Source organism: Microchirus variegatus, assembly GCF_963457635.1.
Source record: "Microchirus variegatus genome assembly, chromosome: 3".
In the NCBI taxonomy this organism is placed as follows: domain Eukaryota; kingdom Metazoa; phylum Chordata; class Actinopteri; order Pleuronectiformes; family Soleidae; genus Microchirus; species Microchirus variegatus.
The window spans coordinates 13,709,582-13,733,947 of record NC_139804.1 but is presented as its reverse complement, the minus strand read 5'-3'; the positions used below and the strand labels follow the sequence as shown (position 1 = coordinate 13,733,947).

The 24,366-nt window shown below is 40.2% G+C and overlaps 1 protein-coding gene across 1 annotated transcript in view; it reads left to right on the top strand.

Moving 5' to 3' along the window:
- Positions 1–9,945: 9,945 nt before the first annotated feature.
- The window catches only part of adgrd2 (adhesion G protein-coupled receptor D2), a gene marked incomplete at both ends in the record, with an annotated part of 38,505 nt that continues 24,084 nt past the window's right edge, over positions 9,946–24,366 (top strand). Inside the window, 15 exons of the mRNA XM_083886835.1 lie at positions 9,946–9,990; positions 10,125–10,182; positions 10,326–10,565; positions 10,996–11,625; positions 14,853–14,975; positions 15,229–15,323; positions 15,973–16,263; positions 17,748–17,859; positions 20,380–20,514; positions 20,826–20,934; positions 21,739–21,844; positions 21,924–21,979; positions 22,171–22,297; positions 22,448–22,551; positions 23,695–23,797. Of these exons, the coding sequence (XP_083742961.1) occupies positions 9,946–9,990; positions 10,125–10,182; positions 10,326–10,565; positions 10,996–11,625; positions 14,853–14,975; positions 15,229–15,323; positions 15,973–16,263; positions 17,748–17,859; positions 20,380–20,514; positions 20,826–20,934; positions 21,739–21,844; positions 21,924–21,979; positions 22,171–22,297; positions 22,448–22,551; positions 23,695–23,797 (2,334 nt within the window). The remainder of the gene's footprint in view (positions 9,991–10,124; positions 10,183–10,325; positions 10,566–10,995; positions 11,626–14,852; positions 14,976–15,228; positions 15,324–15,972; positions 16,264–17,747; positions 17,860–20,379; positions 20,515–20,825; positions 20,935–21,738; positions 21,845–21,923; positions 21,980–22,170; positions 22,298–22,447; positions 22,552–23,694; positions 23,798–24,366) is intronic.

The window sequence follows — 24,366 nt, the reverse complement described above, 5'->3', positions numbered from 1 at the left end:
AATGAAAACTGTCGGGCTAGGCTATGACTCGTGTCAATACGTGAACAAACATGGTTTGTTACCAGTACGCTATTGTCTACATTATCGCAGGGTATTTCACCAAAATGAAGAGAGCAGTAGACTATTGGCGACCTTGTGGCCACATCCATGCATTTTTAAAAACACTCACTCACAGTAAAACTATGTTTTGTCACAATAAAATACTCATCAGTCCTTAACGTTATGAGCTTGTACACGATGTCTGTACAACAAACACATTTTTTGACACAGTGTTTGCAGATGCACACATTTGACAGCAGCTGTTTTAGCTGTTTAACTATCTTATTCCGTTGTTTATTTGACCTCTGCGGTCATATAACCCCAACTATGCCCTGCTACAACCAGCCGGTGGCTGTCACTCACCTGCGCTCCTCACCTGCGCTCCTCCACCTCTCCCTCCGCCGTGATCTCCATGTCCTCTGGGAGGAACAGGGATCTGCGCAATGCTGCCAGCTTCCCGGTGTATTTTTGTCTCCCTCTTTTCCTGTCTTTGGAACGGCGGAGTTTAAATACAGAAGCAGAGCTGCTCAGAAAAGAGTCACTCGGACCTCCAGTCCTCTTCTGCCATGTCTGTCCTGCCTGTGTGAGGCGTGAATCAAAACATTAACATCGTGCGCACAGTTGCTGCTGATGAGCTACTGCCTGTCTGGTGATAAATCAGCTAAAGTGCCAATTACTCCAAAAAATTAAATGAAATGAAAATTAAGGACCATCGGGCCATATTCAACCCATATACAAAGTTCTAGGGCAATCTGACTAACGGTCAGCGAGATATGCCTGTCACAGAAACACACACACACACACACACAGAGGCTACTTGCTTTATAGATAGATGTCGATGCCACATGGTGGTGATTGCCTCTCAGCATGAATGTCATTGATTTGAATCCTGGTTCAAGTCATGGTCTTTGTGTATGTCCAAAGACTAAAGTTAATTGGAAACTCTAAATTGACTGAAAGTAGGCGTGAATGTGAGTGTGAATGGGTGTGTTCCTTGATACTGGCCTGGCCAGATTTTTTTTAAATATACAGATGATTTGAACCAAAAAAATTCACAAAAAAAATAAACTGCATTTAGGGACGGAAATCAATCTTTAACTATCTGACACTTTGAAATTATGCTCAACAATTCCTACAGTTGATCTTTTTGAACTGTCTACCTAATAAGTGCTGGGCACGTTAACGGCGTCAACGCATGATGCGCTTCCATGATGACTGACAGGAAAAAGACGCGCGTGACATCATGTTTACGTGACTCCCAATTGTTAAAATGAGTCTCTAAAGTAACGCTAAACTTTAAAAAGACCGCTCCAGTTCGACTGTAGGCACGCTAGCGGCGCTAAATGAGCTAACACAGCTAACGCAGCTAACTGGTAAACGGTGCCTGGAGTCCGGTGCCGTGGCAGGAAAACTTTAGACTCGTTTTAACAATCGGGAGTCACGTAAACATGACGTTACGCATGTCTTTTTCCGGACAGTCGTCATGGAAACGTGGCATGCGTTAACGTTAACGGCGTTAACATTCCCAGCACTAATTATAATACAGACAATGAAACAGTAAGCGCAAGGTTTAACACACACAAGTCCGAACATGTATACCTTGTCATTACAACAAAGGTAAACAAAAATTATGGGAATGGTAAAGCCTGCCCTAAATTAGCTCGGTTTCACGCCTATGACTGCTGGTGTTTCACTCGAATAGTGTTGTCTGTGATCTCTTCTGTCATCTTCTTCTCTCTGATTCACGACTGTTGCATTCCTATTGAGGTTTGAGAGGCCATGTTCCAATCCTATTTTCTGATTGGGTCTCTGCCCCAGTTGATTCTACAATCTAAAACAAGCTTCTGTGGTGGTTTATGGGAACATACAGTATTTATGGCCTAAAAAGAGATGAAACCTGATTACGAACATCCCTGTAAACTGATAATTTCACTGAAAAGTGATGTCACGATGAGCTGAGGTTTGACTGTGACACCAGTTTGTGAGCTCTCCAGGTGTGATGGGGGCTTAATTATCTGTTTGTGGTTGCGGCTGCTCAGAATTGCATTATGGATTGCAGCGACAGCACTGGGGCAATGAGTGGGCTAAGTGCAAACCTCTGTTCTCATAATTGCACATCTGTTTCGTGTTGCTTGCTCCTGTAATTGCTTCTCTGTCGAGAGCGGCTGCAGGTGACTGCATGGAAAACGGGAGCAGGGAACCCGTCTGCTTCCTGATCAGCTGAGACGTGAGGGGACGACTGAGACGGATGCTTTGACTGCTTCTGCTGGGCATGCCCACAAATATATACGAAGTGTGTGCAGCATGGACATATTGTATGTCTTACACCAGAGCACCACCCTGTGGTTAAAGAGATAACTACAGTGTAAGTAGCACCAAAGTGGACAAAGTATTTTGTAAAGATCCATCCATCCATCTTTTACCACTTTGTCCTCCATGACGGTATTAGTAAAGAAACTATGGTTAAATATAAGTTGAATACGAATGACATTTTTTCAGTTGTTTTTTCCTGAAATACGTGTTCTTAAATATTCTTGAATATTCAAAAGTAGATTTTCTGTAAATATATTATTTAGAAAACCTATGTCGTGTGTTGACCCTAGAGTAAAACATTGTGTATCATTTATCAAAAGGCCAGCCATTTTTTGTATTTTACAAAAGAAAGTTCTGACAGTGTTTTTTATGGTTTATTTGCTTCCAAACGTTGAATGGTATTCTGCAGACCGTGGCTCTTATTTTCATTCATTTATATGCAAACATTAAAATGTATATGTTTATGTAAAAAATGTACACTTCATGATTTTAAGATACTGTCCGGGGTGTACCCCGCCTATCGCCCAATGTCTGCTGAGATAGGCACAGCACCCCCCGCGACCCTCTGGTGGGGGATGAAGCGGTAGATAATGGATGGATGGATGATTTTAAGATCAAGTTGGATTACAACTTGTGAAAACATTCATTCTATATACAGGTAAAAGTAAGATAATAAAAAAAAAGTGTGGTATTAGCTCTTTAAAAAAGAATTTTGTAGTGACCATGTTTGTTTGTGGGGCAGTGAAACATGTTTTATTCTATCATTGTTGGTTATGTCTGTAGTCCTTAGGCAATCCTGTCCTTCAGCAACGGCTGAATCTATGAATCAGCTTGATCGCCGTCCGAGCACGAGGATAGCCGTGAAGTATCATAGCAAGACCGACTCTTACACCTTCATCTGTAACTCAAAGAAATGTGGCGTAGAAGTATACAAAGTCATCATATGGACATGTTCCAATCATTTTTAAAGTATCTCAGATGGTACTTTTCACTGCAGAAAGGTCATAGGGAGGGTTTATTTCTTGAAAATGTATAGTACATTCAAATTAATGATTTTTTTTTTATGATTACATCGAGTGACACAAACAGTCCCTGTAGAATAGGAAAAATATCTGTAAGAGAATATCCAGATAAATTAATGTTGAGAAATCACATTAATTCAGTATAATCTCAGAGGACCACTATCGGTTGATGTTTTACATCCTCCCATTTTCCCTTTACAGCTTCCTCTGTCCTTTTCAGGTCTCGCTCTTCATGGGATTTCCTATCGCGCACTCTTTCATTTGAGGAATTACTATAAAGGAGATTTGCAAGATACAGCTCATACAGTATATGAACATACATACATTGGCTCATATATGTACTGAAAGGTCACATACTATAAACTAATCCTGTCCCATATTTTACCCCTGAACACGTTAAAACTCAGTAAAGACAGCATTTAAAGTCAGACTTGAAACCTTCCTTTTTGATAAAGCTTGTCCCTAGGGCTGGTGCTCCCCTTCTCACTCTCTTTTTATGACATGTACTTGTTCTCCCATAGTTTTTGTTTTTCTTATTTCTTATTTTCTTTTCTCTTCATTCTGCACATACTTGTGGCTCTGAGGCTGCAGGATCCAGGTATAGACAAGATGCTAATACTATTTTTCTCCGTGGGGACTCTCGAAAATCCAAACTGAAAAATTTGATAAAATAATGAAAATGCGAAAAACCAATGCAAATTGGCTCACTAGCACCCCCACAGGTCAAACGCCTATGGAGCTGGTCAAAATTGAGTTGTGCTGAATTTCACGAAATTTGGTGGGAACTTGGTTTGGCCGAAGACGAACAAAAATATACTCTCGGAAACCGACTCAACAGGGAGTCAGCCATCTTGGATTTGGTGGTTTTGTAACTGAACAAACTTGTTGTGTCAAATTTTACTAGACCCATCCAAGATCAAAAGTGATTTGAAACTTCGGCAGATTCAAAAGGGAGTGGCAACAAAATATTGGTGAATTGCGACGATTCACCACGAAACGGGAAGTGAGCTATTCACCATCCATTGACCAATCAGCACAAAACTTATAAAGAAGTGACACCGCCCCTGAACACATCTACAAATACGAACTTGACCCACTTGTTATTGTTATTATTATTAATAATAATGTCAATGTACTCACACGAGTACCTGTGCCTCCACACTTCAAGTTTCAAGACTTGTCATCCTCATTATGATTAATGATTAATATGATATATCTTCTGTTGGATTTGAATTATCTTGTTTCTAAAATATTTTAAAGTGCCTTCAGATAATGTATGGTGTCTTTTGGCACTGTATGGCCATCAGGAATATCAGGAAGTTTGGCTGTATCAGCTTGCTACAGTTAAAGTAATGGGTTTGAACAGCAGATGGCAGCACATTTGCATGCATGGTAAAATTGATTTTGACATTTCAAGGGAAATCATTATTAATTTAACTGAATCAAACGTGATGCTTAACAGTTAATTTTCTTAGCAGATTGTAAACATTTTAATATCAAGTGCTAAATTATTTTTAAAAAAAAGTTTTTAATGTAAAATAGATTTGTTCTCTTTGCAGGTTTGATAACAGTACAGCTTCCAAAATCCGCTCACAAAGTGTGAAATTGTCTGTTGGAGTAATGAGCAACATCATCATCGTCAACAAATTGTAACATTTCAAAATAGCATTTTTGCATAAGAAAATTACAGGGATTTCAAAGTCCAATTGTAATGTCAAGCTATTGTCTTCCGCTTCTTTTGGCTTCTCCTTTGAGGGGTCCCCACAGCAGCTCATCTGACTACTTCTTGTCCTATTCCCTTCTGTTACACCAACTGACCTCATGTTCTCCTTCCCAGATTGAACACCTTCTCTGTGGTCTGCCTCTTTTTCTCGTGCCTGGAGGCTCCATCTTCAACATCCTAATGTGGCCGACACTATTGACATCCAGCCATACAGTGCAGAGCTAAATGACAATTTGAATACTGTATGAAAATCACTGTGATACTCTCAGGATCAGATGGGTTCACACCAGCATTAAATGTATGTATGTTTCCAAAACAGACAATTCTGCTGAAAGTCTGAAAAATGTTAATAATGCATCTCATTAGTCTAAAGTGAAATGTTTAAAAGTATGTATAAACTATTCCTCAAGAAGATCAGGCGGACTCAGCTCGGTATTTTTTCATGCAAACTGCAGACTAATTCTGTCCTAAGATGACATGGCTAACACTACTGGCCTGTTCCTCCTTCCCTCTGTCCTTCTCCCTCTCTTTGTCTCCTATGTATCGTTTTTATGGCTGTTTTTAAAAGAGGTCTCCGTGGTGATGGTGTGACCCCTGCTGTTGTCAGCCAGCTCTTCAGTTACCTGATTGATGGCCAAGAGGTGGCCGTAAAGACGATCTGCTGTAGCCAGATTAGGCCAGACAAACATGGCCCCTGAATGCTGACCAGCCTGGAATGTTTGTTTACAAGGGAGCATTCCGCCATTTTATGCCTGGCAATTTATGTAAGCAATATAGAATGTCTAGCCCATGTTTTTAATTTAGAGAAAAATGCGATGGCTTCTGGTGAATTGGGTGTTTTTTGTCATATGACAATTTCAGATGTGTAAATGGGTAGAACCTGTTTCTCGTTTCTCTCCCAGACACTTTTTAACAGTTGCATACAAAAGGGAACCCTCCCCCTAAACTAGAATGGAACATAGTTGTGATTTTGCCTCGTGTTAAGGAATTTGGTAAGAACACTGCCCTTGTGAGCCAAATAGCCATTTTTGGAAATAGACCTTGTGCCCATTGTGCAGCTGTATGTTGAAAAGTCCTGGTATATAGTTCAGTTCAGAGGCTTTTTGTACTACATAAAATTCTTTCATGTAAGATTTTCAATGACAAACTCTTGTAAGGCCCCATTCAGACCTTGTGTTAACACACATTCTGCAAGATCTGATCATGAGTGGACATAATGACTATTCACACATGCCACTAAAATGGTCATCTTCAGTATTTAGCTGTAGGGTTAGGGTAACATAGACATCCTGGGCACGTGTGTTAGCGCAAGTGAGCCGAAAAGCTGAGTGAATCGAAGCTCTACTACTGTAAACATGTAATGACAAATGTCCTTCCCAAATAATTGTCGTCTGATTGTGGGTTTTCTGATCAGATCTCAGAAGGCATTCAGGACACACTAAAATTACAACTGTCCACCTTTGATCTGATCCCTCAGGACAGATGTTAACAGCAGCTATCGCAGTCTACAGGCATCTCAATATTTTGGTAAATGAAAAAGTACACATTTAAGTACTGTATAATTTGTTAAGCAATAATTGAACTTTCCAACACATCCAAATGGATGTGTTTTTCTACCACGTGGAGAAAATATTTCTAAGCTGAATATGACCTCCTTGGCCTCAGACACCCTGCCGTTTGTGCCCCTAAAAATTAAGCTATAATGAGTTATATCTTTTATTGATAGACTCATTTTGCATCAGAAATGTATTTTTATTGTGGACTTTATATGGTTACATATCACCACAAACATATTTATTTTGAAATATTATCAGAAATATTGTTATTGCAATGATGGAATGATGGACTAGTGTTATATAATTTTCATCTATCCCTGCTGAACCGTTGCTTTTTCCCAAAAAGTTTGACGCAGTGGCTCTCAGGATAATTTGAGATTGAGCACCCTGTCTTAGAGGGTTGAATTAATGTCTTGCTTTTTATCGCTGATGCAACTAAATAGTTGCTATAGCTATAGTATAGTAGTTATACTTATGATATCAGGTGTACAAATGTACACTTGGGTCACAATAGTTTGCCATCTTTAAAGTTTATATACTTTTTATAACCAATATCATCCCAATGGTATTGTGCAACACTGAAGAATTCACATTGTATGTCACGAAGCATATGCAGAGTTCAGTATGTAGCTTCACTGCTGCTCCGTTGTCAGAACATGTCACAGGACTAACATGAAATATCTACCTCCCGACAAGTTTATAGAGAAATATCAGGTCGGATCTGCAACTGAGCAGCTGAGAATAAGACAAAATAAAGACTGTCACTGTGTTTCTGTACTGTTCTCTAATACGCATGGCCTGTTCTTCTGGGAAAAAAAAACCTCATCCTTCATCCTCGCTCCACATGTAGGTCATTGGCCTTTTGTGTGCAATGATGTGAGCCCACCGAGTGTTTGACGTTTCCATACCGCTCTTACAATCCCCAGGTTGTCATGGAAATACACTGGGTGGCAGGGGCAGCAGCGTTACAGTGGATGGGAAGGAGCGAGCAAAAAGGAGGAGGTCAATTAGCCCGCTGTCTTTTGTGAGCTTCTGCTGGCTGTGCCCAGTCTCTTGATTAAGAAAGCTCTGACCAAAAACCTCTGTCAACATCAGGGACTGAAAAAAATGAGAAAAAAACAAGAGCTCCGTTTGTTATACAGGAGCCTCTTTAAGGACATTCATTCTGTGTGGTCAGAAACACATGGATCAGATTTATGTGTCAAATGCTCATGGTGTGCTCTCCCGAACGCTGACGGCAGTGTTCCATTGACCTGCAGCCACTAAAAGAGCACCAAACTACTGTTTGCATGTCAAGCTCAGGGCCAAAAGAGAAAATAAATGCTCTGAATGCACGAGTTCACACATACAACTGCCCTAACCTTCACTCCAGACTCCATATGTGTTGCTATTATGTCTGTAGAGATGATAAAAGATGTTTATTATTAGTGTTGACGTCATGGCTACAGATCCTGGGTAACATGGGTAAATTCAGCCTCCCGCTTTGTTTTCACAACAGACATGTTGAATGTGTTTAAGTAGGCCAGGGCTGTTTCACGTTCATGTTATGGTGAATGCGTTGCTCTGGGATGCACAAGGAAATGCCTGAGCATCCTGTGCCCTGAATTTCTGTTGACTGCCACTGATTTAATGACCCAGCTCAATGGATTGTAGGTGAGTCACTCCAGTGCCTCTTTGTTTTCACCAGCTGTCAAGTTTAGGAGGTACTTTCTTTGCCATAAGCTGTGTTGGGTTAAAGACAAGTTTGTTTCTTTGTGTTTTGTGTGTGTTCCTTTAGACATTTTTAAATCGGAAAAAAAAACACAAACACTTTTTTAGACTTGTGACATACAGTTGGTGTCTGTTGCATGAATGTTTCAGAAGCCACTCTCATTGGTCCATTATGTCACATTGAGGAGGGCTTATTGGCATACATTGAATGTAATTTAATCGCTGTGATAACTTTGCTGTGCAGACGAGCTCTAGGTAAATCTAGTCTAAGTCCATGATTTGCCAAGGGCTATGAGCAGATTTATTGGCAGTGATTAACCTCAATCATCTCTTTGGATCGGTGTTTTGGCACATCTATCGACTATCTTCACATTTATGATGAATAAGTTGTCTGACAAAATGCCTGATTTATGTGTTGTCAAGTACTACGTATATGTCTATACATGTGAGCAGAAAGCATTTTGGTTGTGTGATATTGGAGCTCTATAGGCAAGTCGTGGGTGATAAGAACAACTCAGGCAGTAAACGAGGGTAATTAAGGTGATTCATTATTTGATCCTATAAACACAGCCTGACCTCCTCAAGCTTTTATTTTGGTATTTTGGTTTATATTTAACATTTATGTGTAACATTTCATATTTAAATTTAACTATTTAATACATTTTAAGTAACAAATGTGCTAAAAATTGACTTTCACACCACTTTTTCAAACATTGTTTGAAGCTAAATGTGACAAAATGTATTTTCAAAGTTATTTTCAGTATATGCTGCTTTACATACGGCACCTCATCCACCACAACCACACTACACACCACTGAATGCTAGCCATCCAATAAGGCACACTGTATAGTCGAATGTACATTGCTTACATTTGTAGTACTAACCTTTTACAAACTATGGAGTACAGCAATAAAACAGATGTTCTAATTAACTTCTGGGAGTCTGAAGGCATAAATTAGAGTTTTGTGGTAAAACTGTCAAACGCCCTGCTAATCTAGATGAACCCAGTGCCAAACGCCTGACACTGCTTGCGTAAGTTGGGTTCTTTTAAAAAATGACCCCATTTGCATGAGAAAGGCAAATGGCTTCAGGGTGCTGAGGAAGGAGGGAGGGGTCTGAATGGAAGGAAGGGGGTTTGAGGGAAGGCAGGGGGCAAACTGGAACTGGTGGGACAGATGCACAGGGATCGCTGGCCATCTCATCATCCGGAGACCTGACACACTGCTGGATATGCTAAAGATTGAGCTTGGTGTTCCCGATGAGGAGTTTGGATTTGGGCTTGTTTGTCCCTCATGAATAGAGTTAGTCTCCAGACCTGCTGCTGCTTTGGATGGCAATGCAAAAATCTAGATTAGAGTGAAACAGAACGCTGAAATCAGCAAGCTCGTTAAAACATGGCTTGCTTTGCCATGCCACACTCAAATCTTCATTTAAGATTCCACTGGCTTAAATACCCTTAATTGTCACATTGTTTGGTATTGACCTTTCTCCAGAGAGAAGTACATCTGGATATAGGGAACCTCTTTTTTTTCCAAGGTAAGCTGAGAGGTTTATTTCAGCTGGACACTTCAACGGTTTTGAGATGACTGGAGCTTTGCATACGGGACTCATACTCTTTGCATTTATGGTAAATCTTCTCATTCTATACTCATCAAAATATACATTAAATGAACTATTTTGAAATTGCAAAAACTGCTGATGCTGTTAAATGTGAGAGCAAAAGAGTGTTTACAATAATGAGGTTGACTATTTCTCCTGTAGGTGGGATGTGAAAGTGAGCCAACGCATGCTGGGACAGATCGAGTGGGAGGCTCACATGGTGAGACACTTTGAAACATACAGTGACCATGAAGTTACAGACTCGTTGCATCAACAAATCCTGTGCTCATTGGTGGTAGACAACATGTTGTATTCATTATGTCCTGTATTTGCTGTGGTGCTTATTTATTACAGAAACCCCAGGACAGTCCAGACTGGTCCATCTAACATCCAAATTCGCCTTCCAGCTGGTCAATGACTCTCTGGCATTTTCCAGGGCTGAGAGTTTTTGCAGAGGCCAGTTCAGCTTCCTCTCCAGCCTGGACCAGGAGGAGGACCTGGAGGGAGCTTTGGAGCTACTTCAACAGACTGGACTTCACTCACCTATCTGGGTCAGCAACCCCAGCAAAGCAGCATCCAAGCCTGTGGCCCTTGCCAAGCAGCGTGAGTGAAATCACTGAGCAAAAGATTATGTTTAATACCTTGGAACAGTGCTCAATACTTTTTTATTCCGACCAACAATGACATCTGTTAGCAGGTCCAACCAGGTTCAAAAATCCCAGTCATACTTGCTAATTGTAGAGTGCAAGAGGCTAAAACTGGGGATGCACAATACTGTTGGCATGATATTGGTTTTAAAAAGTATTATTGGATAGAAGATCCCGATATCACTACTGGCTAAAACAGTAGGCTGAATAGGCTGCTACCACATTTTGCACAATGAAGAAAATGTAAAACTACACCTGGTGTAACTTGAGTATGCAACATATTATGTTAACTTCAAAACAGAAGAAACCAAAATGGCTTCTGCAATTGGGTACAGGCCGTGAATCCCTGGATAAAAACAAGTGTTTGTTCCTTTGTTCTGATTTAGATGTCCAGTTCTCAGCTCTAAAGTTTCAAAAGGAATCCCGCGAGGGCTTCACTCGTGTCAACATGTCCTTCCCTTCCCTGTCGTCTGTCAGTGTGTGTGTGCGAGTTCAATGGGACATTGCATGGAATGAGGTTTCAACCATCTTTTCCTATGCTGCACCTGTCTTCACCAATGAGTTCCAGCTACGAGGCCAAGTGGACATGCAAGAACGAATCCTGCTTGCACTCATCATCCATGGAAAGCACCTACCCTATAAGGCATCCTTCCCCAATGATGGCGCTTGGCATCACATCTGCGTAACATGGCATCGCATCAGTGGAAACTGGACTATTTATGTGGACGGCATCGAGAAGGACACGGGTACAGACACAGACACGTCCAGGGATATTCATGGGGATGGGATACTCATCCTGGGTCAGGACCAGGACTCCTTTGGAGGGAATTTTACAGAGCCCTTTTTTGGAACCATCACTGACCTGAATGTTTGGAATACGTCTCTTGAAGCGAGGCACATACGAGCCCTCAATGCATGTTCAACCATGACCCAGGAAATGCTTTTCAGCTGGAACCCACGCCACCTAAGCAGCCACCAATCAGTCAAAGAGGTGCAGGCCCTTCTTTTTTGCCCAGGTAAGATCACATTCTGTCAGTATGTTTCCATGCAGAGTTAAATACTGCGCTGTTTGATTTGACTACTGTGGTATGCAAAAGTTTGGGCACCCCTGTACATTTCCATGATTTTCCTTTATAAATCATTGGTTGTTTGAATAAGAAATCTCAGTTAAATATATCATATAGGAGACATATGCACACCGATATTTGAGAAGTGACATAAAGTTTATATAATTTACAGAAAGTGTGCATCCTCCTTTTGCAGAAATAACAGCCTCTAAACGCTTCCTATAGCTTCCAATTAGAGTCTGAATTCTGGCGAAAGGTATTTTGGACCATTCTTCTTTACAAAACATCTCCAGTTCAGTCAGGTTTGATGGTTTCCGAGCATGGGCAGTCCGCTTTATCACAACACAAATTTTCAATAATATTCAGGTCTGGGGACTGAGATGGCCATTCCAGAATGTTGTATTTGTTCCTCTGCATGAATGCCTTAGTAGATTTTAAGCAGTGTTTAGGGTCGTTGTCTTGTTGAAAGATCCAGCCCCGGCACAACTTCAACTTTGTCACTGATTCCTGGACATTGTTCTCCACAATCTGCTGATATTGAGTGGAATCTATGCGTCCCTCAATTTTAACAAGATTCCCAGTCCTTGCACTGGCCACACAGCCCCACAGCATGATGGAACCACCACCAAATTTTACTGTAGGTAGCAAGTGTTGGAATGCTGTGTTCTTTTTCCACCATGCATAACGCCCCTTGTTTTTCCCAAATAACCCCCCCCCCCCCCCAAAAAAAAAAAGCTTAGAAGATCTCAACAGTCTGTTAGCTTGTTTACATTCTGTCTGATCCTTGAACTGATTGTGCTTGCTACATTTGCAGAACTGTTGAATCATACCTGTATACAAACAGTGGCGTCAAAGTGCTGTTTATGGGATGACGTTTGTTTACCTCTGCTATGCTAGGTGGCAGAAATCCCCATTTCAGCATTTTATAGCTGATCTATTATTACATTATAGACCAAAACAAATATTCTGATGGCAGCTTGTTAATATGATGTCAAGTATAATTCCAAGTATTCCTACCATCCATAAACTTTATGCTGTAATGGCACTTTTTTTGTTTTTGTCCAGTTGTCAGGAACCCTAGTTCTTGGATGTTTAACGGTCTTGATACTGGACATAATCAATGGATGGGTTAATAGAAAAATGCAATACCTGATACAACCTGTAAACTATAAATACTTACCTGAACACATGCGACATGCTATAAAGAGAGAAATCTGCCACCACCATCATGTGACAAGGATGACAGTGAGGGCTCCAAATCTCTGCTAGGCAGTTGGGGTATTGTGTTTTGAAATGGCTAGCAATATCTTGATGCTGCCAGCTATGTTATTATATGAAATTGATCAGAATCAGTATCAGTACACTACTTGAGGTTGTGATATTGACTTTTTCTTAGATTTTGTTCTCTATCTTGCATCCTCTAATCGGATCATTACAAAGCAGCAATTTTATCTATACTTATCCGAGTTTCTTGCAATGGGTAACCAACAACCTTCCAATTGATAGAAGTCTCACTTGCCGTCTCACTCACTGTACACATATCAGGTTGTTATTTTTTGTTATCCATAGGGAATCAGCATTTTGGTAGCATTGAAATGCTATTTTTGGGAAACAAGTCCCAGATTGGGAAATTACTTTTTATCTCATAATTTCGACTTTTTTGAAAGATCCAGCCCCGGCACAACTTCACCTTTGTCACTGATTCCTGGACATTGTTCTCCAGAATCTGTTGATATTGAGTGGAATCCATGCGACCCAAACTGTAACAAGACTGCACTGGCCTCACAGCCCCATAGCATGATGGAACCACCACCAAATTTTACTCTAGGTAGCAAGTGTTGGAATGCTGTGTTCTTTTTCCACCATGCATAACGCCCCTTGTTTTGCCCAAATAACTCTATTTTACTTTCATCAGTCCACATCACCTTATTCCAAATGTGCTTTAGCATACCTCAAGCGACTGTGACGAGTGCGGAGAAAAGGCTTTTTCTGCATTACTCTTCCATACAGCATCTCCTTGTGTAAAATGCGCTGAATAGTTGAACGATGCACAGTGACACCATCTGCGGAAAGATGATGTTGTAGGTCTTTGGAGCTGGTCTGTGGGTTGACTGTGACTGTTCTCACCATCCTTCGCCTCTGCTTATCTGAGATTTTTCTTGGTCTGCCACTTCGGGCCTTAACTAGAACTGTGCCTGTGGTCTTCTAATCCCTCACAATGTTCCTCACAATTGAAACTGAGAGCTTAAATCTCTGAGATAACTTTCTGTATCCTTCCCCTAAAACATGATGTTGAACAATCATTGTTTTCAGGTCATGCATGAGTTGTTTTGAGGCTCCCATGTTGCCACTCTTCAGAGAAGATGCAAAGATGAGAAACACTTACAATTGACCTCCTTAAATACCCTTTCTCATGATTGGATTCACCTTTGTATGGAGGTCAAGGGTCACTGAGGTTACCAAACCAATTTTGAGTTCCAATAATTAGTGCTAAAGGTATTGAAATCAATAAAATGACAAGGGTGCCTAAATTTATGCACATGCCTAATTGTGTTTAAATAATTCTTGCACACTTTCTGTAAATCATATAAACTTTATTTCACTTCTCAAATATCACTGTTTGTGTCTTATATGATATATTTAACTGAAATTTCTTATCCAAACAACCAATGATTTATAAAGGAAAATCAGGAAAATTTACAGGGGTGCCCAAACTTTTGCATACCAGTGTATGAAATTGATATCTGTATCAGTACACTACTTGATGGTGTGAAGTTGTTTGTTTGGATTTTCTGAAATGATACAGTGTCTTTTTGAAATTGAAAAAGAAGACAAAGGAAGAATATAAAATGGTTAAAGTTCTGTTTTTGTGTGGATAAGACATTTGTCATCATGGATGAGTGCCTCCCTGTAGTGAGTGGGTGAACAGAATGTACGCTAGTGGAAGTGAGACAGAGGAGATGGTGGTAGGGGGAGAGAGAGGGAAGAATAGAAGGAGGGATTTTTCTTTGTTTTTTGGGGGTTTAATTTTTTATGTACAGTATGAGCATAACTAACCTCATTCATCAGTTTTGATTTTACACTAGATCTTGGAAATGTGCTAAAGCTCACTCTTGTCTTCTGGTGTGTTACTTTTTTTTGATTGTGAATGTGTGATCTCACAAATGTGCACACAGCACTAAACCAACAGATGGAGCTGCAGGGCTGCAGGTCACTGACAAGCTGGTCAGAGAAGCTGCCAGTGTTCGGAATGACTGACTGCTCTGATCACCTGCCATTCATCTGCACCAGCAGCAGAGGTGATATTTTTTACACTGTAGATTTATTATTGCTGGTTATTATTGCTTTTTAAGATCTTTTTAATGTTTATTATTCATCTTAGCGTACATTTACTTAACCATTATAACTAAATGCCAAAATCTAAACCTAAACCCAATTCTAACCATAACCCTAAAACCAAGTGTCAACCCTCTAAAATCGTTTTATAGCTTAGAGGCTACTATATGCATTGTCAGATGTGTTCACCCTGATTTCTCGTTGTATTTGGCACAGAGTGTTACCTGAAGATGAAGCAGATGAGCGACTCTCACAACTCTCAGCCGACTGCCTTTATGAACCATCTCATGAAGATTTCCAATCAAACCCAGGTAGACAAATACAGTGCATCCTCAATGACCCTTCTTGATTTTAAACTGGCTACTTAAAATGTCTGAAGAGTTTTTTTTTTCCTCACAAAAAAAGGAAAAATACTCAAAAGTTTAAAACTGAATTAACTGAAGTTGCAATATTTATTCTAGAAATGTACTCTTTTTTATTTATAATTTTATTATAAGTTTTGCAGTGGATTTCACACACACTTTGTGCCACAGGAGGTTGTTTATCATTGTTGATAATTGAAATAAATGTGGGAGAAATTGATGTATTTCACATGTTGGTCAATATATTAAAATAATGCATTTTATTGAAATAACCTTCACTTTGAACACCAAACATATAATAAGACATTCTACAAACTGCTGTTGCATCTCTGTCCATCCTAATCAGATGGAATCTGTAAATTAGACACAAAACACAACTGGGGAAGTGTGTGGGAGTTAGGTTGTTAAAGCTGGCTAACAAAATAACAATATTAAACAAAAACAACAAAAGAAATATATTCATTTCATATCAGAGATATTGATGATATTAAGAGCACTCAAATGAAAAACAGTATTTACATGCATCCTTAATATAAGAATGAATGAATGAATGAATGAATATGTGCAAGTTGAAATCTGTCTGTGTCTCCATTGCCAGCCAGTGCTGGGCCAGCAGTTATCAGGTCTGAGCAGTGTGGCCCAGGCGTCGTCCCTGCTGGACATCTCTGTCAAGGCCTTGGAGGACACGCAGCAAGAGGGACTGCAGCCAGTGGACATGGTGTCTCTGATCCAGCTCCTGTCTCTGGTCGCCGACATCCCAGCACAGCCACCGACTGACTCTGTCAACCGCAGCCAGGAGAGTGTCCAGGAGCTGAGCCAGCACTTCATCAGTGTGGCCGACAGCATCATCAGCGAAGACAACACCCTCAAGTGGCAGGACATCAGAGAGGTAACACCTCGTCATGACTCTGGTCTGTGTGCTGGTTTGTGTGAATCTCATCTAAAGATAAAAGATAGGAAACCACTCAAGGAATAGGTTTTATTTTCGTATGTTCTTAACCGTTGTTTATTCGGGGAAATCAACGGAGCATGATCTCTTTTTTTGAGTCTGCACTCAAACAACATCACTATTACCAATAAAATGACGAAGGTCAACCAAAACAATTACAGGCCTGACACATTTTTATGAAGATATAACAATTTTACAAAACACTACAACAAAATTCAAATGTACAACAATGAAAGAGAATAAGGGTTGATTTGGAAAACAATAAGTTAAAGTAGTTGTATGTAAGAAATCTATTCAATCACCTTGAAAGAAAACGTCAATTTAAAATTTAATTTACATCAAATTCTGATTTAATTAATATCTTACTTAAAACAGGAAGATGCAACAAACAATAAAGCAAAGTTTTAATTAAATGCAAATTAAGCTACATTAACATCAGGGGAGATAAAAAAAAATGAAAATGTAATATAAATAGACAAAATATGGGTGATGATGATTCAGTGGTTTCAACTTGAAGGTTGAGGGTAGATTCCTGGCTTTCCTTGCCTGTCTTTTGTCAGAAAAAAAGAAAAGTTCTTAAAATAATTGACCCTTTTTGAAAAAAAAAAAAACGCAGCAGAATGAAGCAAATAGAAGTCTAATGCCACCAGAGTTCTAACCCTAACCTTTGGTTGGACATCCAGATGACAGAATGTTCTTTCAGCTCTCTAGCACTAGAGGACACTATGCCTCTATAAATATGTACTACTTTGGCATGAGAATGAAGAAGTTATCTGCAAGAATCGCTGTGACAAACGCTGTGCTTGATTTGGACGATGACCAGCCAGTTTTTTGATTGAACAGTGATTTCCGCGTAAAACTTGACTGACATGAAGCAACTTCACAGTTCACAGGACGCTGCTTTCTCTCTAAATCTTTAATTCATTCATCAATACATTTTGTCTTCTTTCTCTGTTTCGTCACATCTGCCTCTGCACTAAAACGTGTGCCATGTATGGATCCGTGTGGCGTCTGCCTTGTGAGTGCTGTGCGTCTCTCAGAAATCTCCCACACATCGCCCCCCCCCCCCACACACACACACACACCCCCCAGCCTCTCAACGCTCCAAGGCCACCTCAGCCCAGACTCAGTGAATGAGCAGCACTCTGAAAAACTGTGGCTGTACTAAAGCGCACACACACACACAAACGTCTCTCGTCGTGCTCACCGCTCTGTCTCCCAAGGCTCGGCTCTTAAATGGGCGTACTAAATCCAGAACGTAAGGGTTTCTAAACAGACAATGGTACAAAAAAGAGAAAAATCCATGACTGCATCATGCATTATAGGTCTATCTCACTCTTCAGCCAAACTGTGCAAATGTTTACCCCTTTAGCTTTGATGAGCAGAGCAGCTGCTCACACATCTGTGTGCTCTGTGTGTGCTAGGTGGTGAATGGCCCCATGGACGTGGTCAAGAGTATTGACCGGATGGTGACCAGCCTTAGCCCTCGCTTGATGGCGGAGACTGATCACCTGACCATACAGAGCCCCAACATCAGTGAGTCTGTCTTTGTCCACACACACACACACAAACACATTCTTGTACAGCATTCTCTGTGAGGACACATTGGGGCGCTGGTGGTTCAGCGGTAGAGCGAGTCGCATTTCAACAGGAAGGTTGGGGAATTGATTTCTGTCTCAGCTCGTCTACATGCCGACGTGTCCTTAAGCAACACACTTAACCCCACATTGCTCCCGATGGTATGATAGATGTGTGATAGAAAATATGCAGTATGAATGTGTGAGTGAATGGTCAAATGGCAAAAATGGTAGTGCAGACCTGCCAACCTTGAAAATACATTTTTGAGTAGCAACTTAGCAGGGATTTATTGTCAATGTTATTGTTCTTACAAGTGGTGGCGGTGCAGTGCCTATCCGTAATATGTATCTCTCACATGCTTACTAATCTTTCAACATACAAACAGACAATGAAGAAAACAAGAACTCTATAAGAAGAAAAGGCAATTCTTATTTAAAATTCGATTTAATCCCATAGAGTTGTTTAGATTACTCTTATTCCAAAACTGCACCTGCTCTGTTCCTATAACACAATCCTAGGCTACAGGCTCTACACTTGTGTTTGTGTCTAAGTTGTCTTTTTCCAGCAGGCTAAAGTTGCTAAAGTTAGACCTTAGGGCCAATTCCAATTCCTATTTTAACCCTCAATCTTAACCCTCAAGCTCAACCCTTATCTTAACTGGCCCTCAAAACCAAGTGGTGAGGGTTATTTTGTCACTTAGAAATGGGACACCCCTTAAATGCAGATACGTCTTCAGACTGTGGGGGGCAGAATAACGCGAAAGCTGCGTCCAGTTTGTCAACTTCAAATAAGAAGAAGAAGAACACATTTACGTCAGGATTATTTATTACGATCCGTTTGTCAGTCAAGTTATTAGGTTGTCAGTTAGTTATAAGATGATACTCATACAAATACCACAACCACAGACATATTCAGCTGACAGTTACCACACACCACGGCTTATTGAAAAGTAAACCATAGCAAACGATCGCTTGTCCGCACCGGCCGGCTATTGACAAAAGATCGTAAAATAAAAATAAATGTTACGCAACAATGACGTCAGTAATCTATAATATGGACCTAAACTAAGATAATACAATGGTTTTCAGAATTTTTACATCTCTATTAACAAAGAAAATACTTTGTTTTGTCAAAACACACAATGCATTCTGGGTAGCCCTTGCTTTTTTGCCTGAAGCATTTTTAACAAACAAAAAAAAAACGGTATTATTTGAAAGTATATTATGATACACTGTTTTGGATTTATGTTCATGGATGTTCAGCAAATGTTATGTCAGACATGTCCCAAGAACAACTTCCACCAACTGCTCCAGTATCACTCATCTCAGTCAGTATAATATACTGACTGAGATGAGTATTTACATGATGTTTGTAAAGAAATCTATCTATATACATATACATATATATATATATATATATATATATATATTATATATACATATGTCCCACTGCAGGACAAATAAAGGACTCTCTTATCTCTTATCTTATCTTAAATAATATTCCCCATTGGGACAACTTACAATCAGTGGTGGCAAACTCCGCTTGTGTTTCAGTCTTTTGCAGATCAAGCACATTAATGTAACCTCTTCAATGGTCGCCGTGTTTGTTGATGCCTGCGTCTTGGCACTCGGCACTGCCCTCTGTAGGAAGTATTGCATAACGTCTACTGATGTTCAAAAGTAAACAGTAAAATGGATTCAAATTTTAATGTCTGAATCTGAAGTAAAGTTCTGACTTCAAACACATCCTAAAGTTGCCTTGGTAATTGTGGTCCAGCTTAGCTTAATCAGCTTTGATTCAAATTCATCCCATTACTGTGGTTGGTTGTGGTGTAGTTGCTTTAGATTATTTAAAAAATATAAACTATATAAATATAAATATATATTCAAAAATTAAAACTGCTACCATTGGCTTTTAGAGCTGAAACAATTACTTGATTATTAATCAATTGCTGAATTAATCATCAACTATAATCGGTTAATCGGTTTATGGCTTTTTCTTGATTAAAACAAGATTTCTGATTATTTCAGCTTCTAAAAGCATGAAAGTTTTCTTCATTTCTTTGCTCCATATAACAAAGAGATAATTAAAACTGAAACATTTTGGGTTGTGGACAAAACAAGTCATTCAAGAACATCATCATTTCCAGGTTTGACAAACACTGATCACTATTTTCAGACATTTAATGCACCAAACGATTACCAAATTAATCGATTACAAAAATAATAATCGTTAGTTGCAGCTCTTCTTGCTGCAAAGGCAAGAGGAAGTTAAAGTCATATACAGCAACTTACAAAATGTATATTTTTTATTGAATTACTGACAGCATCTCAACTTTTCTGGAAATGAGGACTGCAAATAAGTTACATCATCTTGGTTCAGAAGCATGAGCTCATTCCTAACTTTGATTCAGATTGTATGCAGATAAATTGAAGGGTAATTCAATTGTCTTGTTTTTTGTTGTTGTTGTTTTTTAAGAATTGGAGGTGCAGCAGCAGTCACTGCAGGAAGAATTCAGAGCATCAAGCTTCTGTGGGCCTGAGACAGAGAAACACACCAATCTGGACTGTATTTCAGTTTCACATCAGAAGATACTGGATCTTCATAACAATGGTAGGAAAATGCTGCTCGGCCAAATCATCTTTCTCGATTTGCACTTAGAAGAGTCGCCTATTCAGACGTCGCTGCGTCATCACTGAGCGATAACACATTTATTAACCCACGTCTTGCTAATGAATGCATTGCGACAATACACCAACAACAGAGTTGTGTATGTATAGCATGCATTCACCAACTTAAGCTTCCAAGGTCTCACTGTGAAGTGCAGAGGGAGACACATTCTTTGGTTTTCCAACAATAACCTGAACGAAAAGTGACCCAAAATGACCTCAAAGCTGCATCTTCCTGTTGTGTTGAATGTTTAGGCTTCCACAAGCTCACATTGGTCAACACGTGGTACGGCTCTCTGCGGCCTCCTTTCAGTCATGAGGAGAACATCACCATGGTTCCTACAGTCACAGACGGAACCCAGAGGTAAGGCTCAGGCAAGAACTGCCTATGTTGCAAATAAACCTAAAAGAGTCTTAAAGGTGCCATATGTAAGAATGTGGCCAAAAACGGTTACTACACTCAAATTCAAAATACCAAGGTCTTTCAGATTTTGTTTTCTCCGCCATTGTAGCTCAGACGTAACTGGCAACCTGTGGTTGCTCTGCAGCTGAGACTCTACTGACTGAAATGATTGGTAGACGGCGGTAGGTGACGCCACATGCCAAAACATGCCATTTTGGCTGTACTGTTGTTGTTGTACTGAGTTCAGTTTGTTATATGAACATTATTCCTGAGTCTCTGTGACATATTAGGAGGATTTTATGGCCAGTTGCTTTAGATTTATTACATAATGCACCTTTTAAAAACTAAAAAGTTGGACAATAAATGATACTAAATGTGTCAAGGTCAGCAGGGAGCTTCAGAGAACATGGAAGTTCATGTCCACAGAGGCTAACAAGTTAACAAGCTAGCAGACAAATAATGTTGACCATAGACACCATAGACATGGGCAGATGAAGACATCCATGACACACTGACGTGAATGAAGGTATAGGGGTTGAAATCATGAGATTACAGTTGAGGTGAGGCTCCGCTCTAGGGAAGCAAACTCAGAGGAAAAACTTCCTCCTGGACGTCTCCCTTTAGGAGGCCTTCTGAGCACCTGCAAGTTGAAATAGTTTTGAATTGAAAAATTCATTAAATCTATCACCAACACATTATGCCCATATTTTGGAACAGTAAAATGTATTTCCCCATTTGTGTGTGTGTGTGTCCATTTATAACCAGGTACTTGGGGACCGTCCTGGGCTCCTCCATCATATCCACCACAGTGCTGGGTGATGACCAGCCGGTGAGCACGGCGGTTCGCTTCCAACTCCAGAACAGAGTACAGGTCAGCAAGGTTTCTCAAAACTGTGCTCTTTAACTATCACCAGCATTTCTTTTACTATTATATACATATTCTCCAACAGAACCTGCCTGGTACTCTGTACGATCCAGTATGTGCCTTCTGGGATTTTGATCTTATGTACGTATCATTGGAATTTATTTATTCTTTATTAAAAGCTCAGGAGGTCGTACCGTCCTTGCAATGCCACAGTTATCTTACCCGATTCATCAAAAAAATGTGATAAATGCAGTAAAAAATAAAACATTGTCATTCTTGTCATTCCAATGTGTATGTAGATATGTAAGTATGTGCTGTTTGTGTCTGACTAGTCCCGAGGCAGGTGGGTGGTGGAATACCAAAGGCTGTGAGGTAGTGTCTAAAGAGTATGGATACACTGTGTGTCATTGCAACCACACCACCAATTTTGCACTGCTCCTGCAAGTTTATGAAACCCAGGTAACATTCCTCTCTTGAATTATCACTGTGTGTTTTATTTAGGCTTTCATCCTCAATGTTTGCTGCTATTTATGGCTCAAGCTGTGTGTGTGTGTGTGTGTGTGTGTGTGTGTGTGCGCGCGTGCGTGTGCGTGCGTGTGTGTGTGTCAGAGGAGCCCAGAGAATGAAAACGCTCTACAGGTGCTGACGTTCATCGGCTGTGGAGTGTCTCTGTGTGGCCTCCTCTTCACCTTCATCCTCTTCATCGCCGTGGGGTAAGTCACAAACATCGGCGAGTGCACTCCGTGTCATACACCTCTGCTGAATCCACAGCAATAAAACGGGAGAAAAAGGACAGAACGTTGTGCTCTCACACAGATGATGCAGCGCTGAGAAATACTGCGAGTTGCTCTGCGATCTTCACTCATATACACACGATCAACTGTGTGTGATTACATGCATTTAAATGCATGTAATCTAGGTGTTGAAGATAGGATGGAAAATGGTTATCTTAAGCAAAATATGTATAATGTGTCAAGAGGAGAAACTCTGCGTTAAATGATCATTTGTTGTTGCTGTGGTTGATTAATAAAATCACAGTGATGCGATTTCTACAGACCCCCCTAAAGCAGAAGTGTCAAACTGGTAGCCCATGGGTCACATTCTGTGTTTTAATGAGTTCTACATGTTATTATTGCATTAATTTTAGATTAAGTTTTCTGTTCTATTTTTTATCTTGTGTGCCTAAGATCTTAAGTTACGCTATAATTAAACAAACATATACTCACTATGGAAAACTTTGTCCTCCAGATTAGACAAAGTTTTAGCATCAGTGAGAGCAAATACTCTCGATCTTCAGCATCATAGCCTCCGACCAAAGCGATACCAGCTCCTTGCTTAATGCAGGGTGAAATTTCACAACACAGGGACTCAACGGGGATACAAGTGTATATAAACCAAGATCCTTATCGATTAAAGTACCTCACCTGGCGAGTCAGGACCTAAACTAACAGCACATGCTATAGTAGTGTAGTAACTGTACAAAAAAACATGACTTTTCCGACTAATAGTCTCTCAGATACACAACTACATTGTAACAATTGAGAAGTAAAGCTGCCATGTTTCAGACTATCTTAAGATAAAATGTTTATCCAGGCCATCCTGGTGCCTGGGCATGGAGAAAACAGCGTCCTTCCTTTCTCTGAAGGTCCAAAAAATGCCTTTTCCTGCGGAAAAAAGCTCAACCGCTTTGATGCAAAGAAAGATTATTTTTATTCAGTTAAATTAAGACCATGGAAACATGCTTTAGTCGGTATATTTGAGATGTATGCTGTGTGCTGAGAGGCTTCAAAAGTAATTGAGCAGTAAATGGAAGAAAGTTTGTTTATTCACTCGTGTGTGTGTGTTCACCTTGCCAGTGTTCCTAAATCAGACCGCACCACTGTCCATAAGAACCTGATCGTGTCTCTTGGCGTCGCTGAGCTGCTGCTGATGTGCAGTGAGTGGGCGACTGCGAACGAGGTGAGATTCTGCACATTCTTTGTACACATTTGAAGTGCTTTGTGTTGAGTCCTCATGAACACAGTGCCAAGACAATATAGTAGGGCTATTATATACATTTGTCTACGCTGCACACACATCCCTAACTTTTAGTGCCTTTGTATCGAACCCTGGTGTGTTTACCCCCTGAATACGGTTCGTTCTGGGTCAGTGTGAATGTAGTATAGAGGACCTATGTTAGTTTTTACTGTGAAGTCAATTTGCCATTGCTAATAATGTACTCATAATGTCAGTGTTTTTAAAGGTCCCATATTATGTAAAATCAACTTTTTAATCATTTAAATCCTTATATTTGGGACTCTGGAGGCCCTATTAGTTGGCAAAGTGTGAAAAAAGATGACTCACTCATGTTTTTGTGGTCCTAAATTCCTGGTATTTTTGTCTCGCGGAGCTCCGCTTTGTCCATAAAACGGGCGAGAGTGCTGACGATGGCAATGGTATCCGAAAACCGGATGTCCGCGAAAGGTTCTATTCTTGGCTCCACAGTGCAGCACAGAGTTCTACACAAACTTCCAGCCTCAGAGGATTTA